Below are 27,979 nucleotides of genomic sequence, written 5' to 3' on the forward strand. Positions count from 1 at the left end.
AGAAAGGAAGGAAGTCAGGTTGCCTGGTGAGCAACTTAGAAAGAACGGGGTGCCATCTTGGAAGTTAATATCCAGCTGTCTTAAGCTGGAGTTGCGATCACTCAGAAGTGGCTCTTACGACGTGTTGTCTGACGACGTCTGAAATTAAATCGGTTTCTAGTTGTTCCAAACGGCTTACTCAAAGGCGGAGTGGAAAGCCGACTGTCTCGTTTAAATACAGGGATAATGGCGCATATTTTCTGACAAGCCGTGTTTCCATCAACGTGTTTTTATGCGTATTTTAAAGTGTTGCATCAGAAAAGGTTGATGGAAACAGCAAAAGTCGAAAAAACTTTGTCAGTTTTTTTCTCAAAGGAGTTTATGGAAATACCTTTGTCGAATAAGTTCTTACATAGCAAACATTTAACTCACATGACTGATCAGCTGTTTCCATCTTCCTGGATATTCCCATAATGCATGGCACACATGGCTGGTAGCAGAAACTAAGCAACCCATACTAGCTGACGTGAAAGAACAATTACAACTTGCCCAATTTAAACAAATTCCTGAAGACATTTCTCCATTTTTCTCCTGTAAATGGCCAAGGCTACTGGTTTTGTTTCTGGTTCTCAACCTCTACTTCTTCTACTGTTTATTACAGCCATACATAACGTAGCCTATACCGCCGACTTCTGATGGAACTACACTTTGCATAGCCTAGTTTATTCGCTCCAAACCAGTTGATGGAAACATGCCTAATTCGCATTTTCTTAAAATTCTCTTGACGATTAGATGGAAACATGGCTACAGTCTCCTGGAAGACATTCATACTGTTGCACTCATTTGTTCACATGAAAATTGACAGAAAGATGAGTGCTAGAGGGAGAAGTTCAAACCCTGACTCCTCTCACCTCCTCACTGCTGGCCAATCACTGTGTAAAGTGGGTGTAAATGTCATCTTGTCTGTTTCGGAAAGTTACAGAAATAGCTGAAGGAGTATACAGCCACCTTTAAAAGCCGGAGTATGCTCAAAACAAGTTTGTATGTCATGTCATCCTACCACATATGAAGGCAAAAGTGTTAATATCTGTTCCAAACGGCCACACATGAAGGCGAGGTGAATATCCTGCTGTCATGGAAAGAGGTGAGACATGATAATCCCTTCAAATGAGGTTAACCGCATACACCTTCAGACGATCTCTCCTCAAAGGCAAACATGATGTTGCACTCAGTTGCACATGTAAAGGGACAGAGATAGTCGTGTAAGGAATGAAAAAGCTTGACAGAGAAGTGCAAATCCTGCCTGAAGTGTAGGTGCTTGTCAGATTGTCGGTTTTGTAAAGTTACAGAAATTGTCAGACATGGATTTGGATGTCAGTAAGTGCTCATTGAATCTACATTTTTCCTTGATTAGACAAGCTCTTTATTTAAAGCAAATTAAACAGTTTTCCCTTCTCAGGTTGTTACATTTCAAGGTTTTTTAAAGGTCTGAAGAGGTGAAAGGGTGCAGTATTTACAAAGAAAAAAGTAAAAGTTACAGAGAAAATAAACTTAAGTTTCTGCAACAGTTTTTTTTTTTTTTTTTTTTTTAAATCCTCTTGTGAGCCCTCAGATTCATCTTCTCGCAACTTAAGAACCACTATCTTAGCTTATAAGGTTACAGAAGAGAATTTATGACCACTTACATTGAATATAATACCAATAATGATCTACTTTTGTAATATCCTTGAGCCTGTCCTGCTCTGTTAAACTGCTATATGCTGGCTGTACAGAGCAGGGCTGATGTAATATTAAGAGCCATCTAAATGTGCATCTAAACATCATTAAGCAGGAAATAACATGTGCAGAATCACCTGTTATGGCGATTGGAAGATGTAGAGAGATATCAACAGAGGAGAGAGGAAGAAGAGGAGGGTATACACTATACATGCTCTTAAACCGCTTATCATGTTTGTCTCTGAATCTCATTAACCACTGAAACTCAAACTCAGATTTCATCAGAACTTTGTTTCCTGTCTCTTGACTGCCTACTCTTCCTTAAAAAACAGTCTTTCTGGCTTTAGTTAGGCAGTTTAGTTTCAATAAAGCAACAATCATTTCATCATTCTGTAGTTTTGTGTACAAAGCATCACAGAGAACTTTAAGTCCTGTGGCTTTTCTGTGGTGTAGACTCAAAACCACAAGAATTCAAGAATGCATGGCCCTGAACTGATTTACGTCAGTTTTGATGCTGATTTTTGATGTTCAGGGCTTCTGCCGAGGTATTGCCACTTTTCCTGTTTGGCTGCGATCACTGTTTGTCATAAGTAGAGGGGGTAAAGTCATGAAATGAGGTAAACAAGCTGAAGTTCTTTGAGTTTGTCCGGGCAAGAAAAGAAAAACATGTCAGGGCTTTCGTGCCAGGGCAGGTTTTTATGAATGGAAGTTTTTTTTTCTAACTTTCCCTCTCTCTTTTTTGTGAATGAAAAACAACTGGAAAATCCAGTATAAAAGCCTGCCGTCTGCAGACAGATGATTGGCTGCTGTAACGCAAGCTCCGCCCACGGTTGCTAGGAACCCGACCACCAGGTTTCTGATTGGCTCATAGGAGGAACCGAGACTTCATTCATAAGTCAGTGTATTCATCCGGACAAAGGCAAGAAATTCGAGCCCTTGAAAGAGGAAATCCACCAATCACGAACCTCTTCTGGCCCGAGCAAGAAAAGCAAGTCTCCTTATTATCCTAAAATCATGTCTGTTACAGAAATGACAGCACAGCTGGCGCTCAAAAGTCACCCCACTTCATTACAAACTTAGTCAAACTCGCCGTAACTGCGTATGTCAATTATGCTTTCTGCTTGAAATGGAGTCTGTTGGTGTGACTCGACTAAAACGCAACATCTGTTTCCCCTCACAGTTCCAGCGCTGCCGTTTCCTAAAGCTGAAAGTTGAGCCTGGCAATCTGGGCAGACGTGGCAAAAACCCAAGAAATAGGCGACTAAATAACACCCATATTTCATAAGCGCTTTTTTTTTTTTGACTCATTCTGACATGTTTTTAAACCTTGAAAGCGCGACTTTATTACACGAATAAACTAAAACTAAACTGATTTATTCTTCAAACTAAAAGTATTTGAGGTGTACTAAACAGCTTTACCTGAAAACTTGTAGGTAATGACGAGCTGTCTATCTCTCTCTCTCTCTCAAACACACACACACACACACACTCAAACACACACAAAAAAGAGATTTGTAAAGAGGGCAGCAGCCCGCTGGGTAATCACTCGCCATCACTTCCCCTCGGCATTTTTTGTGAATGGAGCTCATTATGCATGCAGCCTCCACGCAGCTCCATTCACAAGCTGCGCTCCCTCCTCTCCCTGCAGGCTGCGTGGATCTCACTCAACTCAGCCTAAATGACCACAAACGGTTAACGGATGGATTATAAGATGGATGGATATTTGGACCAGCAAGTGCCTTACACTTTAGCAAATGTACGTATGGATGAACTCTTCTTTTTACTTCGGTGCTTTTTTTTGCCTGTTTTTTTAATGACTCGGCTACTGGGCTTTATCTCTCTCTCTCTCTCTCTCTCTCGCTCTCCGTCTCGCGTCTGCACGAGTTTTGGCTGAAGCAACTATGTGTGTGTGCGTGTGTGTCTGCGCGATAGAAAACTACTTCTCAACCCCGTTTAAAACTATCACAAAATCTTCATAAAGTGAAACGTAGCAAGTGCTGCATTTAATAATGTTTGTCAGCGGGTTTCTCCTACGGGATACTTTGGCTGAAGAGAGTGTCAATGTGTGCCAAATGGTCACTTTCGTCAGACGCAAACAGCGCGTTTGTTTTTCCAAGATTGCCTCCACAACTGAGAAATGTGTTGTTTTCTAAGGAGCTTGATGTTCACCTAGCTGCAGTAGGCTTTCATTTAAACTATGACAAATTATTCTTCTTATTATTTCTTGTTTTTTTTTTTTTTGTTTGTTTTTTTGGTCAAATGTGTCCAAGTGGTGACTTGTTTTTCTTTTTTCTCCAAGCCACATTTAACATGGCATTAGCTGTTTTGACACTTATGTGCTGGAAATGCCCTGTTGAAGTCTGTTTCTCACTTCTCCTCTGTTAACATCTATGGGATTTGCAGAAGTCGCAAGGAAATGGGCCCCTAAATAGACTGTTGATGGCAGCGAAAAGGAAATACATGGACACAGAATTACCCCCTCAGGAATCTGAAGGTAAAGTAGTGGAAGTTGACAATTTTGGCCTTTGGTGTCTTTGCATAAAGCGTGTTTATATTATGGTCTATCAACCCCAGGCAGTGTCAGTCTGAATCTTAGCTACGTTCATTTTTGATAAGACACATATTAGTGAGCAGATGTCAGCTTGTCAGTCTGCAGTGTGCTGATTGTATATTCTGTCTTTCTATCTTTCTGTTCAGACCTTTTCCAGGATTTAAGCCAACTCCAAGAGACATGGCTCACAGAAGGTGAGACTTGCCCTTTTTATTTCTTTCTTTCTTTTTGCTTTTCTGTGTTGATTTCCCCCATTTATGACAACCATGAGGCTTCCTGATGTGTCTATCTGGAAAGACTGGAGAACACAGAAACCTAAAACATACAACAATGGATTCTATGTGCTGCTCTCTATTATCCATAATCAGAATTTTATCTCAAAATTCTCTGGTGTATGCGCTTTTATGTTTGTTTTAAAGTGCTGTCATAAAACTTTGGCTGTGGTGAAAAAGGTGACTGGTGAAAAAGATGACCTCCTTAGCTGCTGTAAAGAGTCTCACTGGGGAGCCCAAACTTTCTGATGCAACACACATGCTCATAAACCATACAAAACTGCAAAAAAAAAAAAAAAAAAAAGAGAGGCCAGGGAGAGAACACAGACGGGACATTATTAGCTTTGAGCATGTCCTATTTTGGCCATGTTGGCATGTAGCATGCGTGCCAGCCTGAAGCCAATGCAAACAAACAGAGTATTTGGCTTGTGTCACTCATAGCGATGAAATGAGGCCCAGTCAGAGGCAATTGTCAGCTAGAAGACTTAATAAGTACAATGATGACGTGAGCTCTAATCAAGTAATTATACTGTATGTCAAGAGAGGGAGAGAACAACACAAGCCATGAGTCATTATGCCTGTTTGGTGCAAATCTGGAGCAGAACAGTTGCAGGACAGTGGGTCCCTGTGCTTAAAGCTGCAAGTAAAAATGAGAACTGCACCCTGAGGTGCGAATTTGTTGTGTTAGTTGCTTTGATGTGCTTTGATGTGGAGGTTTGAGGGGAAACACCACTTATTTGAGATTTATATTCTAATGTGAACCAAATCAACCTCATAAATCCATTTTTTAAGTCTCCCCTTTCCATGTAAAAAAAAATGTGTTTTGCTTATTGTTACTTCACTTGGATGTTCGCGTTGGACGCTAGAAAGCTGTTTTCACATTCATCTGCTTGAATGAGTAAAGTTTCGCTGTGCTCACCAGTTTAAAGCATACATGTACAAGCATGATTTTGCGACATCACAGCTAGTTTTGAAGCCGGTAGTGTAAATTAAAGTGTGATGTGGAAACTTGAAGCCTCCAGTGCACTTACACTGAGAATGGACTCAGCAATAAAACAGGAGACATCTTGTGTCCAGCAGTTCTTGAAAGAGTAGATTATTATTCCACTTTTTATATGTCTTAAAAGATGTCTATAGGGGATGTTTAAGTTATGACATAAATGTCAATGTATTTTCATATGTAAATGCTGTTCTCATAAAGTGCTCTGCTGTTATGTGTAAAGGAATTTCACAGTATTTCTAAGTATGAGAAATTGCTCAAGTCACCTTACAACTATACACTCAGCCCCACTATTGACATTGAGTCATTCGCTGTGTACAACAGATCAGCAATAGAGAAATGAGGCAGTTGCAATGAGTTGAGTCGAGCCCACTCACTGGTCAGTTACTGTTTAGGACAAACAGTGCTGCATCCACATTAGGTCTCTCACCTTTTCTTATGCAGCGTCAAAAACCAGCAAGTTCGCTTCACACCAGTGTCTCAAGCAGACAAAGACAGGAGCCAGTGCCAATAAAACTGCAACAATGGGTGTCGCTTCAAAGTTGGAGCCTATTTGTATTCACGGATTTAGCTATAAAGGCCACCCTTAAAGGTTCAGTTCACCCAAATTACTGTTTCTCACTTAGTCATTCAGATAGTTTTGGTTTTTACTCGCCCAGGCTGAGATATCAGCTTCTAAGATTTCTCCCAGAGGTGAATTGAAGGTGAATTGTGTTTGTCATGCTCAAAACATTGAAAACACAATATTAAAAAATTTAAAAGAAACACTTCTGCCCAGAAATAATGGCCTGGCTACTCTGAATAATCCTCAGGACTACTCACTGTGATCAGTTTTCATTGGAACGGCTTTAGTCCTTTATGAAAACTGATGACAGTGAGTTCTGTGGATTATTCAGAACAACGGAAACGCTGTTTCTGGGAAGAGTTGTTGCGGTTTAATTTTTTTGAAACGTATTGTCTATCAATTGTAAGCAACAGAAACACAATTCCGTTCAAGGTCTTTGTATTGGAGTTGAAAAAGAAATCTCAGGGACAGATATCTCAAACCAAATAAAACACAAACTATCTGCATGGCTTGATACCACTGCCAGGTAAATGAGAAAGTATGTTTTTTAGTAGTTTCAGTGAGCCGACTCTTTAAGATAAGACGTTATATTACGTGGTGAATTTACAAATTGGGTGGCAGCTTATTGTTGAGTCGCGGAGAGAGAACAAGGCAGCGAAAAAACAGGACAGAAAGATGGAAGTGTAACTGTATCAAAGTGTTATTTAACCTTAAGTACTGGCTTGTTTTCAGCTTCCCAGACTAAGACCTCTCCTTTCCTGTTGCATTAATTAAAGACCTTATCATGACTGATTGTAGTTGTGAGGGATTCACCAAGATTGTAAAAGCCGGGTAGCTCGAGGGAGTTTTTCTTTTTTTTTTTTTTTCCGCCAAAGGAGAGCGGAAGCAAAAGAGAGACAGAAAGGGTGAAGAACTGAATGGCAAGAGTTCAGGAGCTTGTCACATCTTGTCCCATTGGCCTTTAGGTTTATATGACTGGGGCTGCTTAGCTCCTCCCAGGATCTCCCACAGAGAGAAAAAAAAAAGTCATTCAAGGTGCCTGGAAGCATCGGGGAGAACATGCGTCTGTGCTCGTATAAACACACTTTCCTTCTTGTGCTGACTTGCATCTCAAAGCCCCTGACGAGGTGTTCCTGGAAACAAATCAGATACACAGGCAAACGCTCATACACACACACACAGGAAAGTGCGCATAAATATTGGCCCCTGCTCTGTCTCATCAGCAGCTTTATTTCTCCCCCCTGAGGGCAAAAGACAGAAAATTTAAAAGGGGGTAATATTATTATGGTATAGTAAGCCACAGGATGCTGCGTTATATAAGAAATCGATGTCATTTATCTGAACATGCTCCAAAATGCCGTCATCCGGTTTCCTCTGCACAGGAAGGAGGAGTGTGACGACAAGAAAGTGGATTTGAATTTCTTATTTCCTCTTTTTGTCCTTCTGTCTCTGTTTTGGTTTCTGAGTTGTGTTTGTCATTGTCTGGAAACCGTTGTGGATGATGGGAGGAGAGGTCATTTAGGCTGAACACAGAGCTTGGTGCAGAGTCATAGTGAAATTGCAAAAGTCTACTTTTAGGGGAAATGCAGACATAGTTCTATGAAGAAATTTTGATAGTTATTTTTTTTTTAAAAAAAAGGCTCTTTTTTTGTTTCTGTATTAAGTGAATGGTGCTGAAGTATCCGCAACGCTGCCATGCCATTTTGTTTTTGTAGCCCATTACTCCCCTGATTGGGTTCATGTTATTTAATGATAGCCATCAACTTTTCCCTACCATTTAGCTTGTACCATGACGTAAGTGTAGGTCCCGAGCAATGGAAACACTTTAAAACCCCAGAAACTGTTTCTGCTCTACGTTTAGGGTTAGGTCATTAATTCGAGAGTAGCAAACAAAATGCCAGAGCGCTTATGGCTCAGTGGGTGAATTTGACCTCCTCACCCCATAGTGGGGTGTTGGCAGTCAAATCATTTGGGCTTTTCTAACCTGTTTGTGTGACTCAAAATCCAAAGCTCCAAAAGCACAATTGTGAATGGGTTTGGATTCCTAAAAAAAAAGGGGGGGGTTGGGGGCATACAATAGTGTCTGTCTAGCTCTGCTGCACCTGGGCCCGGCATTACTGACTGTGCTTATTCAGTGAGATCCTAGATGAGTTTCTTTATGAGAGGGTGTATAATCAGGACCACTGATACTTTTTGAAATTGTACACCACTGCAAGTAATTTCAGATCAGATCAAGATATCACACATACACATACTATATCACTGTAGGGACTCATCTGTTTTCACAGATCAGTGTAATTTGACTGTAGATTGTTTCCGGGACACATAAATTTATGCATCACAGTATTGTAACCAAATGATATATGTCGATATATGAACTGTTTCTACTACTTAAAAGGAAAAGTAGTGTGATCAGATCTTAGTGTAGCTGAAATGCATGTGCTCGGCACTGCATTTCATCACTTCTCTTGCATTTAGTCCAATTTCCTTGTTTTATATCCACTTCTAGTTTGACTATAGGAGCGATTCCTCATCTGTGCAGCAGATGAAATCCAGACTACTTCTAGATTGTGAGACAAAGTCCCCAAGGCTTTGGGACAGAGAGAAGTTGCATCCGAGGGGCTGGTTTGTCGCAACACTTGACAGATTTCGTCACTTGTTTAGCCAGAACAGCCTGTTTAGTCAGTCTGGATTTCTGCAGCGGAAATTGACAGAAACTGGTAAAAACTTGACCATTTACATATATGATGTCTGACTAGTTTGGGTAGACGAGAACAGGGTTACATGTCACGATATCACTGTATATACTAATAGTATTAATGGAGCTGGAGTGGAAATTACTTTTTCTCTCCTCTGATTGGACATCAACTTGGGGCTCTGCACTATTTGTCTTGATTTTTAGTCAGAGATATTTAAAAATGGGGTTGTGTAATAACTGACATTTTGAAATAAAAAGTCATAGAATTAAATTTTAAAAAAAGGAACTGTTGTATAAAGAAGCAGGATTATGTAACATCCATATTGGATTATTTCAAAACTTCATTGTTAAATTTTTTTCTATATTTATGCATAGAACACTTTATTTCATAATGTCTTATTTTTTTAATATTGAACACTTTGGTTTTGGGTCTCAATACATGATGGTCTCCCAACACAAAGAGTTTCATGGTTATTGTCAATATGTCTATTTATCATTGGCTGAAATCTCGAAGCTAGAGTCAAAGGTTGATACTAAATTCTGCATGAAGCATGTCTGGCAGGTTAATATCCATCCATGATACCATTCAGCAGCTCCATGTTGTTGACTATAGTGTATTGATCTATGAATAAGCAAAGTGCTGGCATGCTGCAAAAACTGTAAAATGAAGGTCGCCCGAATGAAGCCCAGCCTGGCTGTGACTCAGATTTCAGGGAAGAAAAATACACAGAAAGAGGAAAGAAAGGAGAGACAGGAAAGGTCAGATTTGTCTTAAATATATTATAAATAATAATAATAATAATAATAATAACGCTAAAATTATGGCTCTTCTTTTTGTCTTCCAATTGCAGCTCAGGTTCCTGACAGCGACGAGCAATTTGTTCCTGATTTCCACTCTGAGAACTGTGAGTACTTTCAATTCCTGTGTCCTCTGAATGTATGTGTGTCCATGTGACGGAGTGGTTTCATACACTCCCCAAAAACCACATTTTCTGGCCGTTAAGTATATTGCACAGATCAGATCTTTTTTTTTTTTATTGTTTATTCAATCAGGCATTGATTCCTGCAACATACAGAGCTGCGTACAGACAGCCTCACCCATCTTTCAGATTTGGTCAGTTGGCCTGGTCACGTAATGCCAGCTAAAGTGTGCCTATGAGAAAGTGAAACCAGCGGTCAAATTTGGGCTGTGAGACCGCCAGAGGCTTAGGTGGGGATACTGTAACCCGCTGATGTTACAGTAATCTCTTTGGCAGACAAAGCTATGCAGAAACAGAGGGCCTAATGAGCCAGTCATCATGAAGTGAATTTGGATGCCGGCAGTATGTGCTGCCGTCATCCATTTGCATGCCTTTGAAAAGCTGAATGGGTAAGGCCCAGGAAACCAGTAAAAAATAATTCAGGGCCCAGGTACAAAGATGGCCCTTTGTGCGTATCGGAAGGTGTAAAATGGGAAAGCAAATTCCTGGGCTACACAACTGAGCGGCTATTTGAATGAGTTTCCCTTTCGTGTTGTTTGCGTTAACAATGGCGAATCAGGATCTAGGTGGGTGTACGTGTTGTTCTACAAACAGTTTTTTTTTCTGTCCCATTCATGACACTGCAGGCCTTTCCATCTTCAGCCATGACAATGAAATGGTTAGCAACTTAAAGAGACCTTAAAATAACTCAACAATAATCTTATCCCCCAAAGTAAAACTGACAGCTTTCAGTCCCAGTCAAAGGCACTTCCTCCAATTGAAATCCATGCGCCTTTGATTTAACCAGTTCCAAGTAACAACTGGTCAGCCCCTCGGTGACACATACCCTGTGCAACATTGTCGCTGTCTGTTGGCCAACAATGCGGAGGAGGAAGTGCGGATGAACCCAGGGGCATATAGAGGTCGTGTCTACTTAACCCCCTGGCCTGTCAGCCAATCAGCTGTCAGGCCTCTGCTAACGGTTGACCCGGGTATGATTTGCAGGGTCACGGGGGCTTCAGTTTGACGGGCAGCTCATTTACACACGGCAGAGACACTCCAGCGTTGACAGAAAGTGTCCCTGCTGGTCACAGTCAATAGTCGCAGGGTCCAGTTAAAGCATCTCTATTCAGCTTTGATTGATGGAAAACTGAAGCTGACAAGCAACTATAAATATATTCATCTTTGTGTTTGTTCTAGATCCTGCATTTGGTCTATTAAAAGCAGCGCTGCATAAAAAGGCTTGTCTCTTCCCATCATTAACTGAAAGGCATTCACAGACTTTTAAAAACAGGTGACTCACCTGTTTTGGAAACTCTAGCACATAAAAAAAAAAAAGCATAAAGCAAAGCCCTAATCCCAGGTGACCGGAATATAATTGAGGCTTGCATTGAAAAATGGAGCCCTGGTAAAATTAAACATTGTTGTTTACTGAGTCAGGTTGTTACCTGCATGGGTGTGGTGTTGACAGAGAGGGGAGAGACGGAAAGAGGGAGCCAGTGAAACAGAAAAAGAAGAGAGGCAAAAACATTTGGACATGCTGGAATGCTAGATTAAGGAAGAGGAGGGGGCAACGGAGGGATTGTGCAATACCTGCACATCTGGTAAATCTATCTCATCTGGTCCATTCTCCCTTAGTTCACAGCTAACAAGCGTGCTCTGTCTGCGGGCTGCCATTGAAGGAAGGTTATGCAAACATGCAACTTTTATGTACTTGCTGACCTGCCTGTGTGTGTATTTAAAGGTAATTGAGCCATTGGTGATAACGGCGCGCCATATTTTTTCCATTGAACTAATGTGATTGGACCTGCATGGAAACAAAGTCTTAAAAGAGGGATGTGATTTTAATCTCAGACTTATCAAGAGGAGAGGAGGATTAATGTTTGGTTTTCAGCGCTGACAGCACCTTCAGGGGTTGTTCTCGTCCGGCGCTTGGCTGTCGGACAGATTCCTTTGTCTGTTTTCTGCCTGCGGGGAAGAAACACATGGAGGTGTCAGTCAAATTTATAGTGCACATACTTAATTAAATTTAAATAGTTTGAACATGTCAATACTTTACTTTTGTGTCAAACACTAAAAGGCCACAGTTGGAACGTTTACTGAGGCATTGCCTGCGCCGAGAGCTCGTTCTTCTTTGTCCAAGTATGTTGTTTACACTTGGAGCAGCTCGAGAGATGTGACCCATTCATAAATTTTCTTCCCTGCGTGCGTAAGAGGAAGTGTGCCTCTCCCTCCCCCCCCCACCCCCCCCCTACCCCTCTCTCTCTCTCTCTCTCAGTGCTCCTCTGCTCTCTCCTTCGGTCTTCATTCATAAAAAAGCCCTACAGTACTACAGATCCCCCCTCTCTGACGCCCCCCGCCTCTTCAAGTGGATACTCCAAACTCCTCCCTCCCTTCCTGTGTCTGTACAAACTAAGTTGAATTTAAAAATCTGGACATCCCCCCTCCCCTCCTCCTCTGCCCTCCCCTTTCCCTTTTCTCTCTACCTCTCTCTCGACACACACACACACACACACACACACACACACACACACACTTTGAGTGTTCCAAGATGTGAACTAATCCAGCGATTTCTGAGCTGTGTGGGACGATTGTTTAGTTTTGTGCCTTGCAGTAATTATATAGGAAGTTGCGGCTATAGAATGCCGTTACAGTGCTTTTCGGAGAGAGCGAGTTTAGCAAGGCAGAGAAAGCAAGAAGTGGCAGACAGAAGAGGAAGCAGCGAAGAGATGATGATGATGAAACTGCACTGAGTTCCTTCAAATTCTGTCTCCTCCTCTTTTTAATATCAATTTGATTTTTTTCTTGTCTTAAATGATTTGTTTGCAACATTTTGTTCACTTTCAGTATTTTGATCAATCATTTGGTCGATAAAATGTCAGAAAATAGTGGAAAAACACTGATCACAAATTGCTAAAGGTCAAGATGATTCCTTCACATTGCTGACCAACAGTCTAAAACATTAAGATATTCAATTTACTATCATATAAGACAAAGAAAAGCAGCCAATCTTCACAATTGAGAGGCTGGAACTGGGTAATGTTTGGACTTTTTGCTTAAAAAAAGCCTTAAAAAATTGATCGATTATCAAAAAAATGTAGCAATTTTTCCTTTAAGCTCTCCAATGTTATATATTGTTGTAAAAAAAAAAAAAGAGAGTATAGTAGGAAAAGAAGAAATAATCAAGTGAAGAAAGACAGAAACAGGGGAAAGAAATGAGTACAAAGAAGAGAAAGAAAAAGTTCCAGTAACCCAGCTCAAACCAAATCCTCCCAGCAGTGTGTCTCTCTGGCTCTGTGTGTTCTGCTTTGTCATGAATTCACAGCCTTCCTCTTGTTTGGGTTGTTTTTCTGGATCAGAACTGGCCCAATCAGGCCCTATTTGGAGCATGGGGCGATGGGTGAATTGAGCCCCTCCCTCCCTCTGCTCCCTCTCTCCCCAAAAGAGAAACATGCAGCCCTGTGTTCTCCACTTTTCCAAAATACAGCTGCTATGCAACAAAGTGCGCAAAAACAGCCAGGTGCCTGCCAGATATGCACGAATACCGCTCGCTTGCTCGCTCTGGGGAGGCAAGGCTTCTTCAATGACTGTTTATTGCTGTGTTTTGTTTGTCTGTGTGCTCACGTGGATTTGTGCTCACGAGTAAACTGGTTGATTTCTCTTAAGTGAACGGATGATTTCTTTTGACGGCCTCTCATCCACTTACCCATGCACACGCATAAACACTCTTGGCCTTGCTATACACACACACACACGCATTTTACACACATACAAACTTCAGCCCCGCAGTTTTATGAATGGGCTGGTTGTGAAAGACCGGCTGAGGCAGCACATTGAGTTAAGGGGAGTGAACCTTCATTCATGACATTGGGGGATGTTATTCCACCATTAACAACACCTAAGAGAGGTGCTTGCCTATTTTTCTGTCTGTCTTCATCTGAAGACAGATTGTTTTTAAAGATCTCAGCTTTTTGAGGGCTTTTTGATCTAGTGAAGAATCTGCACTTCCTTTCTTTGGTGTAATTCGCAATCACATCTTTGAGAACCCCACATTTTAGGAGGCAATTTGTTTTTAGGTTAGGATCCTTAAAAAGACATTGCAATTATCCAAAAGTCGCTGCTACAAGATTAATTAGGCCTCCGTACTCAATCGAATCCAATGAAAATGGGTTTGTAAAGGCCGTGCATGTAGCGTAATAGGCGTTAAACAGCTTCCAGTGGGGAAGTAAAAGCTGTACTTCTACGTGTTGATTCAGAACAGCCCTGTCAAATCCAGGGGGCCAGGGGATTTGAGCCAGGCAGCGCAGCCTGAGTGTCAGCAGCATAGCTTTGTGAATGGACGGCAGTGTGTGTTTTATTACAGGAGAGTGAGGGGAGGTGTGTGAGGAAAAAAGAGCGAGAGAGAGAGAGAGAGAGAGAGAGAGTGTGTTAGTGCATCCCTGTGATGCTCATATGCATGCTTGTACATTTCTATTTCGTATGAGTGTGTATGCCTCTGTGTGTGTGTGTGTGTGTGTTTACTCCAGCAGGATGGCTCTGCTTTCTGCAGCTGGAATGTTTTCTCTTTTGAAATTGAGCACAGACCAAAGAGGGGAACAGATGCTGAGGAAGAGAAGGGGCGAAGCCGTAAAAATAACAGTAGTTGAACTTGAAGTAATCACTAATAGGAAGATACAGGGAGTGTGTGTCAACTGTGCCTACATGGCACTGATGATGTCCAGTTTGGACATCTTGCTTGTTAAAGGATAATCCCAGTTTAAAACAACTTGGGTTTTGGTCCAGTTTTGGCCATCACCTCTATTTGTAATAAGGAGTTTCACTCAACAAGTGAATTGCGGCTATCTGGTAACATCACTAAATAGAAGTCTAACGGAGCTATCGTGTCAGATCGATGGATGACAGTTGGAAAAAAACACCAGATCCAAAAACTGCTCTTTGATGATAAAAAAAATCAGGAGTCAGAGATCCAAGCAGCAAAGTGTTCTTTAATGCCGGCAAAAAAAGGAGATTATCAGTGCATACAAGATGTACCAGGTCGCTCTGAAGGTTCTGGCCTTCAGGGCGTAGTTTTTATACCCTTGGGTCTGCATAGGTCACACCTATTGTCCATCCTCTTTATCTTTGGCCAATTACACCATTATATTTTATCTTCATCAGTCGTTGTTGGTCAAAAGTCTTCATGATAGGTTTTGAGCTGACGTGGATATGTACTGGCATATTCAGTTTTATCTAGTTATGTCCATTTTTTTTTTATATAATTATTGGGGATCTTTTTACACCATTATTGCCAAATTGTCTCCTGGCCTTTAGTTTTTATAAGTTATTCTGGCCACTTTACACCCTTATTTCTTGATCTTCTCCAGAGTGTATTTTTAAAAAAGGTGAAGACTTTAATGCAGACCCAAGCAAAGTGACATTTAATACAAACAGACTCAAATTTATCTAGTGTATGATTATGATTCTTTTACCATGCTTCTATACCTATATCGTGATTAAATGTGATTTATGAGATTACAGATACATCATCAATAAGATTTTGACAGGCTATTACTTGTAATGTTTATGAATCACCCTGCATAGCTTAATAGTGTCTGTTAGCACACCATGACTCTCAATGAGAATACATCATAGAACCTTGACTTCCTTTGAAAGCACAGATTTCCAGTGAAATGAGCAATTATTACATCAGATGATATTTTAGGTGCGCTCACTTTCGGTTCCACTTCCAATGAAAGTGGTTTAGATAATCTGGCTAAATTGTGACCTCAAAGTACTTGTTGGGTCGTCAAACAGTGAGTGAAACAAGCAACCGGTGTGCAAAAATGAGTAAGTAAGCAAAATATTTCCATTTTTGACACAATTACTTCCTTCATGCAAACAAGCACAATTCCACGAATGCCCTCGAGCGAAGACTTTCCGAAAGTGTGCGTCATTATCCTACATTGAAGACTTTATCATGTCACCTCTCTTTATAACCGCAGACTTAACCGCTCTGACTTTGTTTATGCGATGTCACCTTCTTCCAAGATCTCAGCTATTACTTTGGTACATACAATAACGTCAGAACTAACAGAAACGATAGCCAAAACTATGACGATAAAACCCAAATTCTAAGAGGAATTAAAAACTGTTTTTGTTGTCCTTTCTTGGTCAGCATTTGTACTTAGATCTCACTACACTTTCATATGCCTGACACATCGATACACAAAACTGCACATGAGTGGAGGAGGTGGCTGCAGGAATGGACCTATAGTAACCTGCTGACACAGACCAGTAGGTGTTGTAGAGCGAGCTGAGAGCCAGCGTGCGGCCGTATTGATCCTCGCTGATCCAGGAGAGGAGGAGGAGGAGATGGAGAGGGTTGATAGATGACTTGATAAAGATAAAGCGCAGATAAATCAGCATGAAGGCAGATAGGGGAAGGAGAGGGGTTAGGGGGGGTCAAACGTGCCATGAAGCATTACGGTCGAGATCTCGATCAAGACGTTGGGGGGGGGAGGGGAGGGGGGTGGAGGGGAGAGTAGGAAGAACTGTGGATGTGGCATGTACGCTGATAATTCCAAGCAAGGTGTCCCGGCCTTTCTGTGTGTTATCTTCGTCTGATAAGGCAGATTTCGCCCCTAGAGTGCGTGGTCGAAACACACGTTCAGTCATGCCATCCCATATACGTGAACAAACAAATGAAACATTGTACATGCACACACACCCCCCCCCCCCCCCCCTCTTCACCCCTCACGTCCACGATACCCTGGTGAGCAGCGGGAGCTCATTATATCATTTCAGTAACAGTGTGGGGGTGGATCGATCGCTACATTAAACATTAAGAGGGGACAGCTATATTGGGGGCTGAGGGATTGAGAGTGAGGAGTCAATATTGTGCCAGATTAATTACATCCACCCCTCGCCTGTGACGGGATGTCCCTCTTACTGCACATGTCCTGGGACAGGGATGTATTGTATTGGGTCCACTAAACAGCAATGGGGCAGTGAGATTTATGTCTGGTCAATGGCCATTTATAAAAAGCCAACGCGGCACAATTGAAAGTGAAGTGGACAGTAGGGAAAACGTGAGATGTCAGAACATTTACCGATAAATTTGTGATCCCTTGATGCTACCAGGACCGTGGAAAATGTGAAGTTTATTAAATTTTGAATGTTCCTTTCCCTCTACAATGTCAGGGCTCTATAAATATACTGTAAACTCCCACTTGTACCAGGAGATTTCTATTTTCCTTCCCTCAAAGCCAGTATTTCATGTTCCCCTCAACCACATCCTTACTGAGACTGTCTCCTCTGGATAACGAAAAAAATGAAGCAATTATTTACCGCACTCTTAACAAGTGCAAGAGTAAACTAGATTCTTTGTCTATGACTGATGTCCCATAATGCTGATTGATATCCGGTTCATTGAGAAGACTCAAGGCCAACAGTTTGGGGATTATTCTGAGAAAAGAGCGTACATGTTCAACAACATGTGACGAGAACATTCCCACCACTACAGACAAATACTGCAATCTATTTCCAGTTGACAAAAGGGAAGTGAAAGTTTGATGTTTGCAGAAATGTACTGTGCTACAGCCTTTCCCATGATGGGTGTCATTCAGATCGACATCCTGTTAGCCAACACATGTTACACCAAAAAAACATTTTAACAGCCAACGAAAGAAATCACATTTGTCAGGAGAGCCACGGTGCTGTCCCAGCCAATCATCTGTCACGCAGATACTGTTGTACTTTCCATCAATCTCGTTAGGCTTGTTTGGCAGGTATCTGACAACCATGCTTTAAATATTCAAGGAGCCTGAACCATTATCAGATGAGAGAGGACGACATGTAAATCAGATAGAGCAGACACTAATGGATCCAACACTCCTGGGCTCCCTGAGCACACAGATACTGAAGCCACTCTTGGGCTTGTTGGCTCACAGAGATGAGGATGAGTTTGTTGTGCTGGCCAGGCTGCTCTTCTCTCTCTTTCTCTCTCTCTCTCTCTCTGTCTTCCTGATTGTGCAGTGACCTGAGAAGTGCACACACATGTCCAGCACATGTTTCCATGCACCAGTGGAATGACTGGATAGACTCTGCAGTCGAAACGGTCTGGATTGTATTGTATCGCCTCATTTCCCTTCCCTCTCTTACTCTCTATTTCTCTCATTCTCTTGCTCTGAATTTTTCCACTGAACTATAACCTACAAAGCCAAAATGCAGCAAAAACATATTTAGTCAAATAGAGTAAAGACCAGAATCAGCATTTTTAACATTTATTTTATTATGTCTTAAAAATGTATAACGGTGTCAGGGGTACTTTTTTTTACTGGTAATGAATTTTGCCTTTTATCTTCGACACCCTTTAAACATGTTAAAATGTCAACTATATTTTTTTTTTCACGTTTGCTCTGTTACTCCCTGTGCACAAATTATTAGTTGAAGAGCAGTAATTTGTGCACACAAATTAGTTTGTTTTCTCTCCACGGCACCTGGCACTTTCCATGAAAGTAGCAGCTTTCTTCACTCAGTCTTGGCAATCTGATTTATAGAAACTGCCGTCACACTTACTGCACTCTCCATTATAGCAAGAGCTGAAAGATTAAGCTAGCTGGTGAGATAGCCACAACTAGCCTTAGCTAAAACTTACTACAATAACTGTTTTTTTCACCAGTCGTTTCTTGTAGTTGAAAAATGTTCATTTTGATGAACCAAAATCTTGGTAATTAGGTTTAAGTGAAAAGTTGTTTTTTTGTTTTGTTTTGTTTTTTGGCAGTTGAACTAGTCATGGCTCTGTTAGCTTAGCAGAGTAGCAGTAACTGTCATTTTGGGCTTTGACTTCATTGGAATTCACATAATTTGGTGTAGTTAATTTTCAATCACATACTTATACAATTTTATTAACTTGTAGACAATTTTTTTACATTTCAGTATGATTATTAATTTCACAAATGATGTACAGACAAATCCATTTAAAAGCACAAGACTGAAAAAACACAATTTAGATACTGCATTTTTCCATTACATTCCCTGAATATTGTACAAAGGTAGACTGCAATATCTGCAATTTTTAGGTATTAGGTGTGGTCTATGCCAATGTTTTTGGGGTTAGAAAGTCAGTATGAAAAGGCACAAAATGAAGGCATTATACAACCTATCCAACACTATGTCATAAACCTTTCAACCTTTTTCTCAACTTCACTCTGTACTTACTACTAACCTGCTCAGATTTTCATTTTTGTATGTATAGTTCACATAAAAAAGCTAGAAACTGCACCCAAACTTGGTCTGAGAAAGCAAAACACTGCGGCAGAACTTTAAAATGAACATTAAAGTATAGGTTACAACTAACTTAAAATGCATGTGTTGACAGTCAAATACTTTAAAATTACACTGTTGCTTTTCCCTATTACGCCTCCCTCTCACCACAACGGAGCCATGTATTCAGCTAAGCAACTAATGTCATTTGCAACTCGTGTGAGTCAATAACTTCCTTTTTACCCTTGAAAACCGTTGTGGCATAATTGGCATCTGTGTTTTTATTGATCCGTCACCACATAAGGGGTCGTTTGCCAAGAGTGGGAGAACCAGGTGTAGCCTATCACGCATTTTCCAGCTTGCTTTCAGAGTGTCTGCACGGCATACTGGGGCCACGTGCCACTCACACCGCAAATGTATAATACATATCATGGGAGATATGAACCAGATCTCCAGATAGCCCTGAGATGGAGTTAAGGGTAAGACTTGAAACTTATTTGTATGATTGGACCTATTAAGTGTATATTTACATTACGCTCACATGTTCCTCAGTTTAGTAAGATCCAGTCACCCTGTTTGACACTGAGGCTGATGTCCAATGAGTTATTGTGAGCGAGGCTGTCGTGTGCTGCAGACTTCCAGAGGCTTAAGACTTGGCCAAGTCGCACATAAACATTCAATGTAAGACTCTCCAGATCCACTCCTGTCTTCAGATTGGATTTCCCTACACCAGGGCCTTTAATGGTAGGAAATACTCTGTCTAAAGTAGGATGGGGGAGTTCATAGCAAGGTCTTGTCAACTGCTTGAAACAGCTCATTCGATAGTGATATTAAAATGTTTTGATCACCATACACTGAAGTGTTATTCCCCTCTTGTTGCTTCAAGGCTACAAAATGTAGAATTTTAAATATAATTTATCAAAATCACAATACTGTACTCTAATAAATCATCCCTATTTATGTGCAAACCACATCTTTTTGTGCAAACAGTTTTAATATATCATTCTGTCAGCACTGGTTGTGTTTTTAGGCATTCCACAGGAATCCAATAGTGTTTCCCAACATGTTCCCGTATGGCTCAGCTAAGGGGCCCATTGTGTAGAAAAGAGTGTGAGTGTGTGAGTGTGTGTGTGTGTGCTGGGGTGGGGTGCCATCCTTGCTTCTGCGATTTGTTTGTGGTGAGTGTCTGTTGAATGGGACCCCCCTATGTAATGATCCCTCTACTTCCTAAAGCACTCAACCATGACCATCACCTTTCACCCTGCATCCTCCCCCTCTAAGAGCCAACATTTACATATGTAAAAGTCCATCTCCACCCTGCCTTTAGCACGGGGTCATCTCTATACGTTAGTGCTCAGAATAGGGTGTGAATGGGAGACGATACAAGAATACCACAAAATAAGGAAGGAGGAGATAAGATACGTTTGGAATGAGGAAGAACCCTTTGACCTTATCAGTTTAAGGGGTGCTGAGAATCTGCCACGGTCCGCTTAGTGCTGAAGGAGATAGTGCATACATCCCGTCCACAGGCCCAGATACTCATATATACATATACTTTACTGTACACACTTCTGTGTTATCTCAAAATTCTCAGCTTTAAAAGGCAACAGCTATTGTGTACTGAATCTGTCTTTGCAGTTCTAAACACCTTTCAGGTTCATCACGCTCTGTGCTCAAGTTCATGAACCAACCCCCCCCCCCCCCCCACCCCCACCCCAGTCCAGAAAAGAAACTATGAAATATGAGGATCTCTGTGAAGGGGTGATGTAACATTTAACAAAGCAGTGAGAGAAGGTCATATTGCCCCAAATAAAAGCAGGAAGAGAGGAGAAGGTGAAGAACATCACTCTCCCTGGATCCGTTTACAAGACTGCCACTACCTTATAAACTTTAGCAGCAAATTTGACATCATTTGGACAGGAAGATTTACTGTAGTAGTTGGTGGAGAGCAGAGTTTGTTTTAATTTAAGGACTATTCTTGGAATTGGGTGTTGGATTTATTCCAAAATTATGTTTTTAGCCAAGTTGATGACGTGGCTCTAGGGATGGCAATTTCTCGGTCCACAACTTTGGTCCAAACTGGAGTATTTCAACAACTGTTGGATGGATTGTCATGAAATTTTGTACAGACATTCAGGGTCCTCAGAGAATGAATCCTAATGTCTTTGGTGGTCCTCTGACTTTTCATTTAGCGCCACCATTGGGTTGATGTGTGTGGTTTGGTGTGAAATGTCTCAACAACAGTTAGACGGATTGTCATGAAATTAGGTATAAATGTTAATGTCGCCCTCAGGATGAATTGCAAAATGTTTGGTGATTTCCTGACTTTTCATCTAGCGCCATCATCAGGTGAAAGCTGTAATTTGTATACCTGTATAATAAAGTACCTCAGCATGTTCACATTGTCATTGTGAGCATATTAGCATGCTGGCATTAGCATTTAGCTCAAGCCTCACAGAGCCAATAGCATGGCTCTAGATGCTTACTTTTGCTTAAATTTCATTGGTTATCAAAATTGTGACAAATGTCACAATGTTCATATGTACCAATAAGGATCAAATGTATGAAGTTTTTAACTTTCTGCTTGGATACTTGATCATAGCTTTATAAATTGGTGTATTCCCTGTTGGAGAATTTGTTAACCGGAACATCAACCAACTCTGTCTAATTGGAAACGCGCGCTAGGCAACAAATAGCAATCACAATCACAGGCAGCTACACAAACACAGAGAGCTGTTGGATGCTCATTTACCAGATTAATTAATATGCCAGAGAGGTCACACACAAAAAGCTCTTACGCACACACTCAAACACACACACGCACATAATACAGCTGATGCCATTCCCAGGCCGAGCTGTTTGAAATGGAACATCCTCATAAACCGACAACCACATCAAGGGCAATATTCCTGCCAATCGCATTAGTGGCTCTACTTGGATGCATTGTGATTGGACTTGTGTACACTCTCTGACGATTGTTTGCAGTTCATGGCCATGGCCGAGAAAGAGGAGAATGTCAATAGACAAACACACTAGTATTATTAGAGCGGCAGTCATGTGCCACCCTCTGTGTACTAGCAGACGAGCTGTCGGAGACTTAGAGGAGGCTGGAATCCCTTCGCGTCTGTCTGGGAAATCTGGGTAAATGCTCGCTAATCCTGTTGATCCTCTGCTAAAGCCAACACTTCCTCACCTGCCTGGGTGCCATGGGAGAGTGAGTACAGACCAAAAATAGGAAGGTTATGATGATGAGCAGTGCTGTTTGATTGATAGACTCTTTTTTTTTTTTCAACTTGATACATGTTCCCATTCTCAGTCAAAGGTAAACAGGTTGAAATGGAATAAAGGAGAGAGAGGAATATAAACTTTGTTAAAGCAGAAGTATCACACAAAACTATACAGGCATTCATGAATGAAGACTCACCAAAGCTGTTTGATCAGGGATCTCATTGCCATCACAACCTAATCACTCTCATTTTAAATCTTAATTGTAAGAATGTTAGACATGTTAAGATTTTTATTTTAAAATTTTTACTTCAAACTATGATTATTTTCCTTACCAATACATTATTGAGTCTATGAAAAGTCAGACAGAGAAAAATGCTTATCAGAATTATCACAATTTCCCAGAAGTTTGAATTTGCTTGTTTTATCTGACCAACAATCCCAAACTCAGGAAAAATCCCGAGTGCCAGAGTTACAGCTGTTCAAAAAGTATGTCCCTCTAATCTTTTCTCACTTTTATTTCAACCCTTTCTTTTTTCACTGTCTATCTCCTGCCTCATTTCTGGCTTTATTCAGTCAGCCAGACATATTTTCTCCTCCTTTTTTGTGAATGAACTACAGTATGTAATTACCTGGGCTGAGCTTTCAGTGTGGCCTGCTCCGTCAGCTCCACACCCACTGCAGACACACAGAAATACACACTTTCGAGCATACACAGACACACGTTCGCAAGCACACACATACAGATACCGATTCGCCAAGATTATTATTACGCACACGCGAGTGCGTGCTCTCGCACTCATGCACACATGCGCACACATAAATACAGGCCTCCCCAGCTGGAAGTGCACAGCTGCTGCTGTTTACCCTGTCGGGACCAGAAAAACATCCTGTACAGTTCTCCGGGTGAAAACCTCCCCTCACATAATAAACACAAGCCCTCGGCACAGTTTGAAGCTCCACTTTGGGTGGTTTCTGTGGCCGTCAAAGCAAAGGTCCCCTCCAGCAGTCCAGCTTGATGGACAGTTCGGTGTGTTAAGCGATTGAGTGGATGCCTGTGGGGAAACCTCAAATGGCATAAAGTAGCTAAATATTTTGGGTTTGGGGGAAAGGCTGGCATTATCAGGTTATCACACACACCCTTACTTTTTAATTTATCATCTTTACTCAAAGGCAAAAAAACAAAGTACAAGCAATGGCTAACATCTGGATACCAATAGGAAAGAATGCTGTGACACAGAATCAGTGTATATGCTGTTCTAACAGAGGTGTGACATTTGCTTTCATCAGTCCAAAGACATCTCTCTGGCCCGTAGAGTTGTTTAGCTTTAAGCTTGACTTTGACAGAGGAAGTTTTGGCTGCTGTTGTGTCTGGAAGAGTGAAGAAAAGTGGGCGAGGACACTTTGGGCTTCTAAATGACTGCTGGAATGCAGTCGTGTGTGAGCGTGTGTGTTTTTGTGTGCATAAACTTCTCAGTGTGTCTGCAAGTGTGTGTTTATACGCGTCTGTCTGCTGCCCTGTGTTTTGCAGCTGACAGTCACTTAAGCATTTTGGCTGGCACGTAAAAGAGATTCCTGTACAGACAGAAGTATTTGCGTTTGCCTTTGAGCTAAACTACAGTAGTATCGGGCAGGGCTGAATGAGAAAAGAATATACAAAGCACAGTGTGTTTGTGTGTGCCAACTCTTATCTCTGTTTTCTGTTTACTGTCTATTGTAGCGGTGGCATTTCACAGCCCTCCAGTCACTATCAAGAAGGAACCCCAGAGCCCAGGCTCTGACCCCAGCCAGTCCTGTAGCCACAAGCAGACCTTCAGCTACCCAAGTGGAGAGCAGTGCCTTTATGCCAGGTACCTCCAGGTTTTCCTCATAAAAGTGCTATAGTACAGTGTTTTTCATCTGACATGTCTTACAGTCCCTGTGTTTATGTATTTTATATCTTAAAGAATCAGTTTGCCAAAATAAAAACATCTCACGTACCTCTCGTGGTATCTAGCCATGCAGATAGTTTTGCTTTCTGGTTTCTCCACACGTCAAACTTATCAGCAGTTTTCAGAGGGACTATTTCTTCAGTAGAAAGTAGTCCCACTGAAAATGGTCCACAGCCATGTCTTTGAGTTATCCAGATTAACTAGGGCATTGTCTCTGGAAAGACATGTTGCTGTTGCATTTTTTTTAAACATAATTTTTTAATACACCACAAATTGCAATGCCATTCACATCTATTGTATTAGGGTGGCGGCAGAAATCTTAGAGACATACAAACTATCTGCATGGCTAGATAACACTAGAGATAAATTAGAAAATAAGTGTGCTGTCAGAAACAAATGAATGGAAAGTGAGATTAAGACTTTTACAATCACAGTTTTTCCTCACATGCAGTCTTTGGTTTTTCTACTTTTTGGTTTCTAGATAAGAGCAAAGACGATCATTTCCTCCTCCTAATTCCTGTCTGTGCTAAGCTTCCTTTAAGCTTTTGGGCTCTTATTTGGAACATTGGTTCAAATTAAATTAGGGCTGAATTATTGTCTCCCTGCACATTTACTGACATCCAACATTACAAAGGGCAGAGTAAAAGAGACAATATCGTCTTTATTTTACTCCTCTCAGTAACAACAGCTATCACTGTACAACGGTAGTAATAACATGATGAAAAACCCAGCAGTGATCAGCTGGCATGCATAAGTCAGCACAGCTAACACTGACCACATATTGACCACTAACGCCCCCCTCCCCACCCCAACAAAAAACCATTAGCTCTGTTTGTTGTATTGACTGAAAAAAGCTAGTAAACCTAGTGCCCCTCCCCAGCGCAGCCATGTTGTAACATGTGCTTTTATGCATGGATGGGTGTCCTCATGAGTGTGTTCATGTTTTTTCAGTGCCTATGAGCAAAAAAGGGCTGCAGGAGGAGCCAAGAGCTCATGCCCAGGGACACCCATGTCTCCCATGCAGCAGCATTACTCCCCGAAACCTGCCACTGCCGGACGGCCCGATGCTGGCTACATGAACCCTGCTGCCACCTCTCAGCCACTGCCTAGCAACAGTTACCCCATCAACACCAGGTGACACACCACAAAAGTCTTGATATGACATGATATTTTATAAATATGGAAATAATTTAACTGTTATCCTGAAGAGCAGATATTTTATGAACATTAAAAAGTGGGGCTGTGTTAAGCATGATAACATTTCAACCAGGAACATTGTGTTATACTTTCAGGAATATCTACAGTAATTTGGAAGATAATCTAGCAACATGTGTCAAAAATGATCTCTCTCTAACAGTATAAACATAAAATTATTATTATTATTTGCATATAGCATTGACTAAGAGATCCTGAAATGAGCGGCTCTGTCTCATTTCTCAGTTCCAGGTATCAGGGCCCTTCAGGAGACCCCATGTGCCCCCAGTTCCCCCCACCAGGGCAGGCCTTTCAGCGCATGCCATCTGCCCCAGCGGGACATGGCAGCAGTGGAGCCGGTGGAGGCGGGGGCGGAGGGCCAGGGGGTGGAGGTGGCAGCGGCGGCGGTGCTGGGGGTTATCATCGGCAGCACTCTGACCCCTGCATGCCCTATCTGCAGCAGAGCTTTAAGCAAGAATACCTGGACCCGTTGTATGAGCGGGCGGCTCACATGGCAGGGCCTGGGCACGGGACCGGACCGGGACAAGGGCACGTGCATGGACCTCACCCACACCCCCACCCACATCCACACTCACACCCGCACCCACACAGGTTCCCACCAGCCCACATGATGGTCAAGCAGGAGCCCACAGACTACACCTACGAACCTGGTGAGTGATACAGAACAGCTGTTGTCAAAAGCGATGCAGGCAGAAGGCAGTTTTGTCATGACTTTTCAATTAGACGGTAGTTTTAATACAAAGTGAGTGAAATATGCTGCTGCACTCTGTTTCAGCACTATGGAAGAATATTCAATTATATCCCACGGTTACTGAAGATCTAGCAGTACAAATGTGTATCTTTTGGGTTGTATTTGAAAAGCACAGAGAAATATGGACAACTGAACATCAGCTTAACCTAATTTGTGTTAAAAAAAAATATCTCATTTTAGCATTGAGGAAAGTGTAGCAAATACAGTATGTACATGAGAATTTACACTAAAATTTCTTAAGAGTTATTTTGCATTTTAATCTGCCTCAAAAAAAGCCCCTTTGAAGACAAACCCTCCCCAGTGTGCATAGCTAACTCAAGAACAAAATGTCCAAAAGGCAAACAAACTTCACTGTATCTAGACTCCTACCCAACTCCCTCCCTGCCTCCAAAACTCCTCCTTTCAACTCTCTGACACTTTGCAAAGAAAAGAAAAAAAAAAAAGTTGTTTTTTTTTCTGCTGCAGCTACACTCCTCCCTCCTTCCTTACCCCACTCCCTCCCTCCACCGTTCTCTGTGAGAGAGAGAGGTAGAGGAATTTCATTGAGAAAATGGAGGGCACTGGAAAGACTAGAGTCCCTGGTGGAGTGCTCCGGGGTTTCAGGTTGCACCAGCGGCTTCCTTTTTCTGCAGGCAGATGAACTCATAATGGAAAAATGAGCGTGGCCGCAGTAACCCGAACCTCTCACTGGCTGGGCTTTGGGTGAGGGGAGGGAGTGGTAGGAGTGGGGGGTGACGGGGGGTACGGGGTGGGGTAGTCAGCTCAGTCGCTTTAACAACAAGCTTTACCAGTGGAAACCAGCTCTTCTACTTGCCTCTCTCTGAATTAAAAAAAAAAACAAGCAGTGAGAAATATAACACTTCACATACATTGTGTCCTCATTCACAGGTATTAAAGCTGCTATAGGACTTAAAGTAGAAAAGCTTTTGTTGAGATTCCTACAGGTCCTATATGCACATCAGTGTATGGCTACAAAGAATGCCTTCCAGTGCTGAAACCAGCATACTTTATGCATAATAAAAACCCAAGGAAAAGCAACCTAATTCTTTTCACCCACCATGTTTTTACACTTGCACCTTTGATGGGGGAGGGAGGGGGGTGGATAACATTGACAAGGCACAGCACAACCTTGAGAAAGAAAGAGGAAAAGTACAAAAGGATGTTTTTCTGTGGATAACTGCTGGGAGGTGCAGGGAGTTGAAATTGGTGGGGTTTCCTTAGAAGTGATCTCTGATATGAGTTTGACCGACTGCAGAGGCTGAACAGCATTAAAAGATCAAAGATTATCATACTTTTGTTGCATAGCTAGACAGTTACACAATACAGGTAGTGCAGGGTAAAGTCTGGAGATGCTTTTGTCTAATTAACTGAATCTGGAGAATAGGGGGTTTGTGCAAAGCTACTCAATAACTGTGTATGAAATAGATGATGTAAGTGGAGGGCACAAATAGAAATGTAAAATTTTAACAGGATTAGTCATGGGATTCCAGGTAGTCTTAAAAAATTAAACAGTGTCTGTAAATGTCTCTGTAAAAATAGTTTCTTTAAGCGGATATTTTATGTCAAAGGAAATTTGAATGGATGTACCCTGCTACCAAATCAAAGGTATTACTGTAATACAGTTTATGAAGGCAACGCTGCCAAGTTGGCTCCTGTTGATTTATGTAATCCATTTATTGTCATTTAAATTTGAAAGAAAACCTGTCCCGAATAAGATTGTCACAGGCATGTAATGGGACAATGGTAATGGAGCATAAAATAGAAGTTAAGTAAATAACAATTAAAGAAAACACCAGTGTTTTCTTTTGATCTTTGCAATGTGAACAATGGCGGCCAAATGCCACAAGTGTACAGTCTCATTTTAAGAGCAGGCT

General features: G+C 41.6%; 1 protein-coding gene across 3 annotated transcripts in view; it reads left to right on the top strand.

Annotated features, from left to right (window-relative positions):
* Positions 1-3,240: 3,240 nt before the first annotated feature.
* The window catches only part of etv4 (ETS variant transcription factor 4), a 31,716-nt gene continuing 6,977 nt past the window's right edge, over positions 3,241-27,979 (top strand). The window contains exons 1-7 of one of the 3 annotated variants that reach the window (XM_044336844.1): positions 3,241-3,451; positions 4,099-4,189; positions 4,393-4,440; positions 9,633-9,686; positions 23,929-24,058; positions 25,091-25,273; positions 25,580-26,004. In XM_044336844.1, the coding sequence (XP_044192779.1) occupies positions 3,395-3,451; positions 4,099-4,189; positions 4,393-4,440; positions 9,633-9,686; positions 23,929-24,058; positions 25,091-25,273; positions 25,580-26,004 (988 nt within the window). In that variant the 5' untranslated portion in view covers positions 3,241-3,394. Of the gene's footprint in view, positions 3,452-3,557; positions 3,874-4,098; positions 4,190-4,392; positions 4,441-9,632; positions 9,687-19,316; positions 19,463-23,928; positions 24,059-25,090; positions 25,274-25,579; positions 26,005-27,979 lie in introns of those variants that run through there. The other 2 variants (XM_044336843.1, XM_044336845.1) reach the window with 2 other exon arrangements.

The sequence above is a fragment of the Thunnus albacares genome, chromosome 20 (genome assembly GCF_914725855.1).
Source record: "Thunnus albacares chromosome 20, fThuAlb1.1, whole genome shotgun sequence".
Lineage (NCBI taxonomy): Eukaryota > Metazoa > Chordata > Actinopteri > Scombriformes > Scombridae > Thunnus > Thunnus albacares.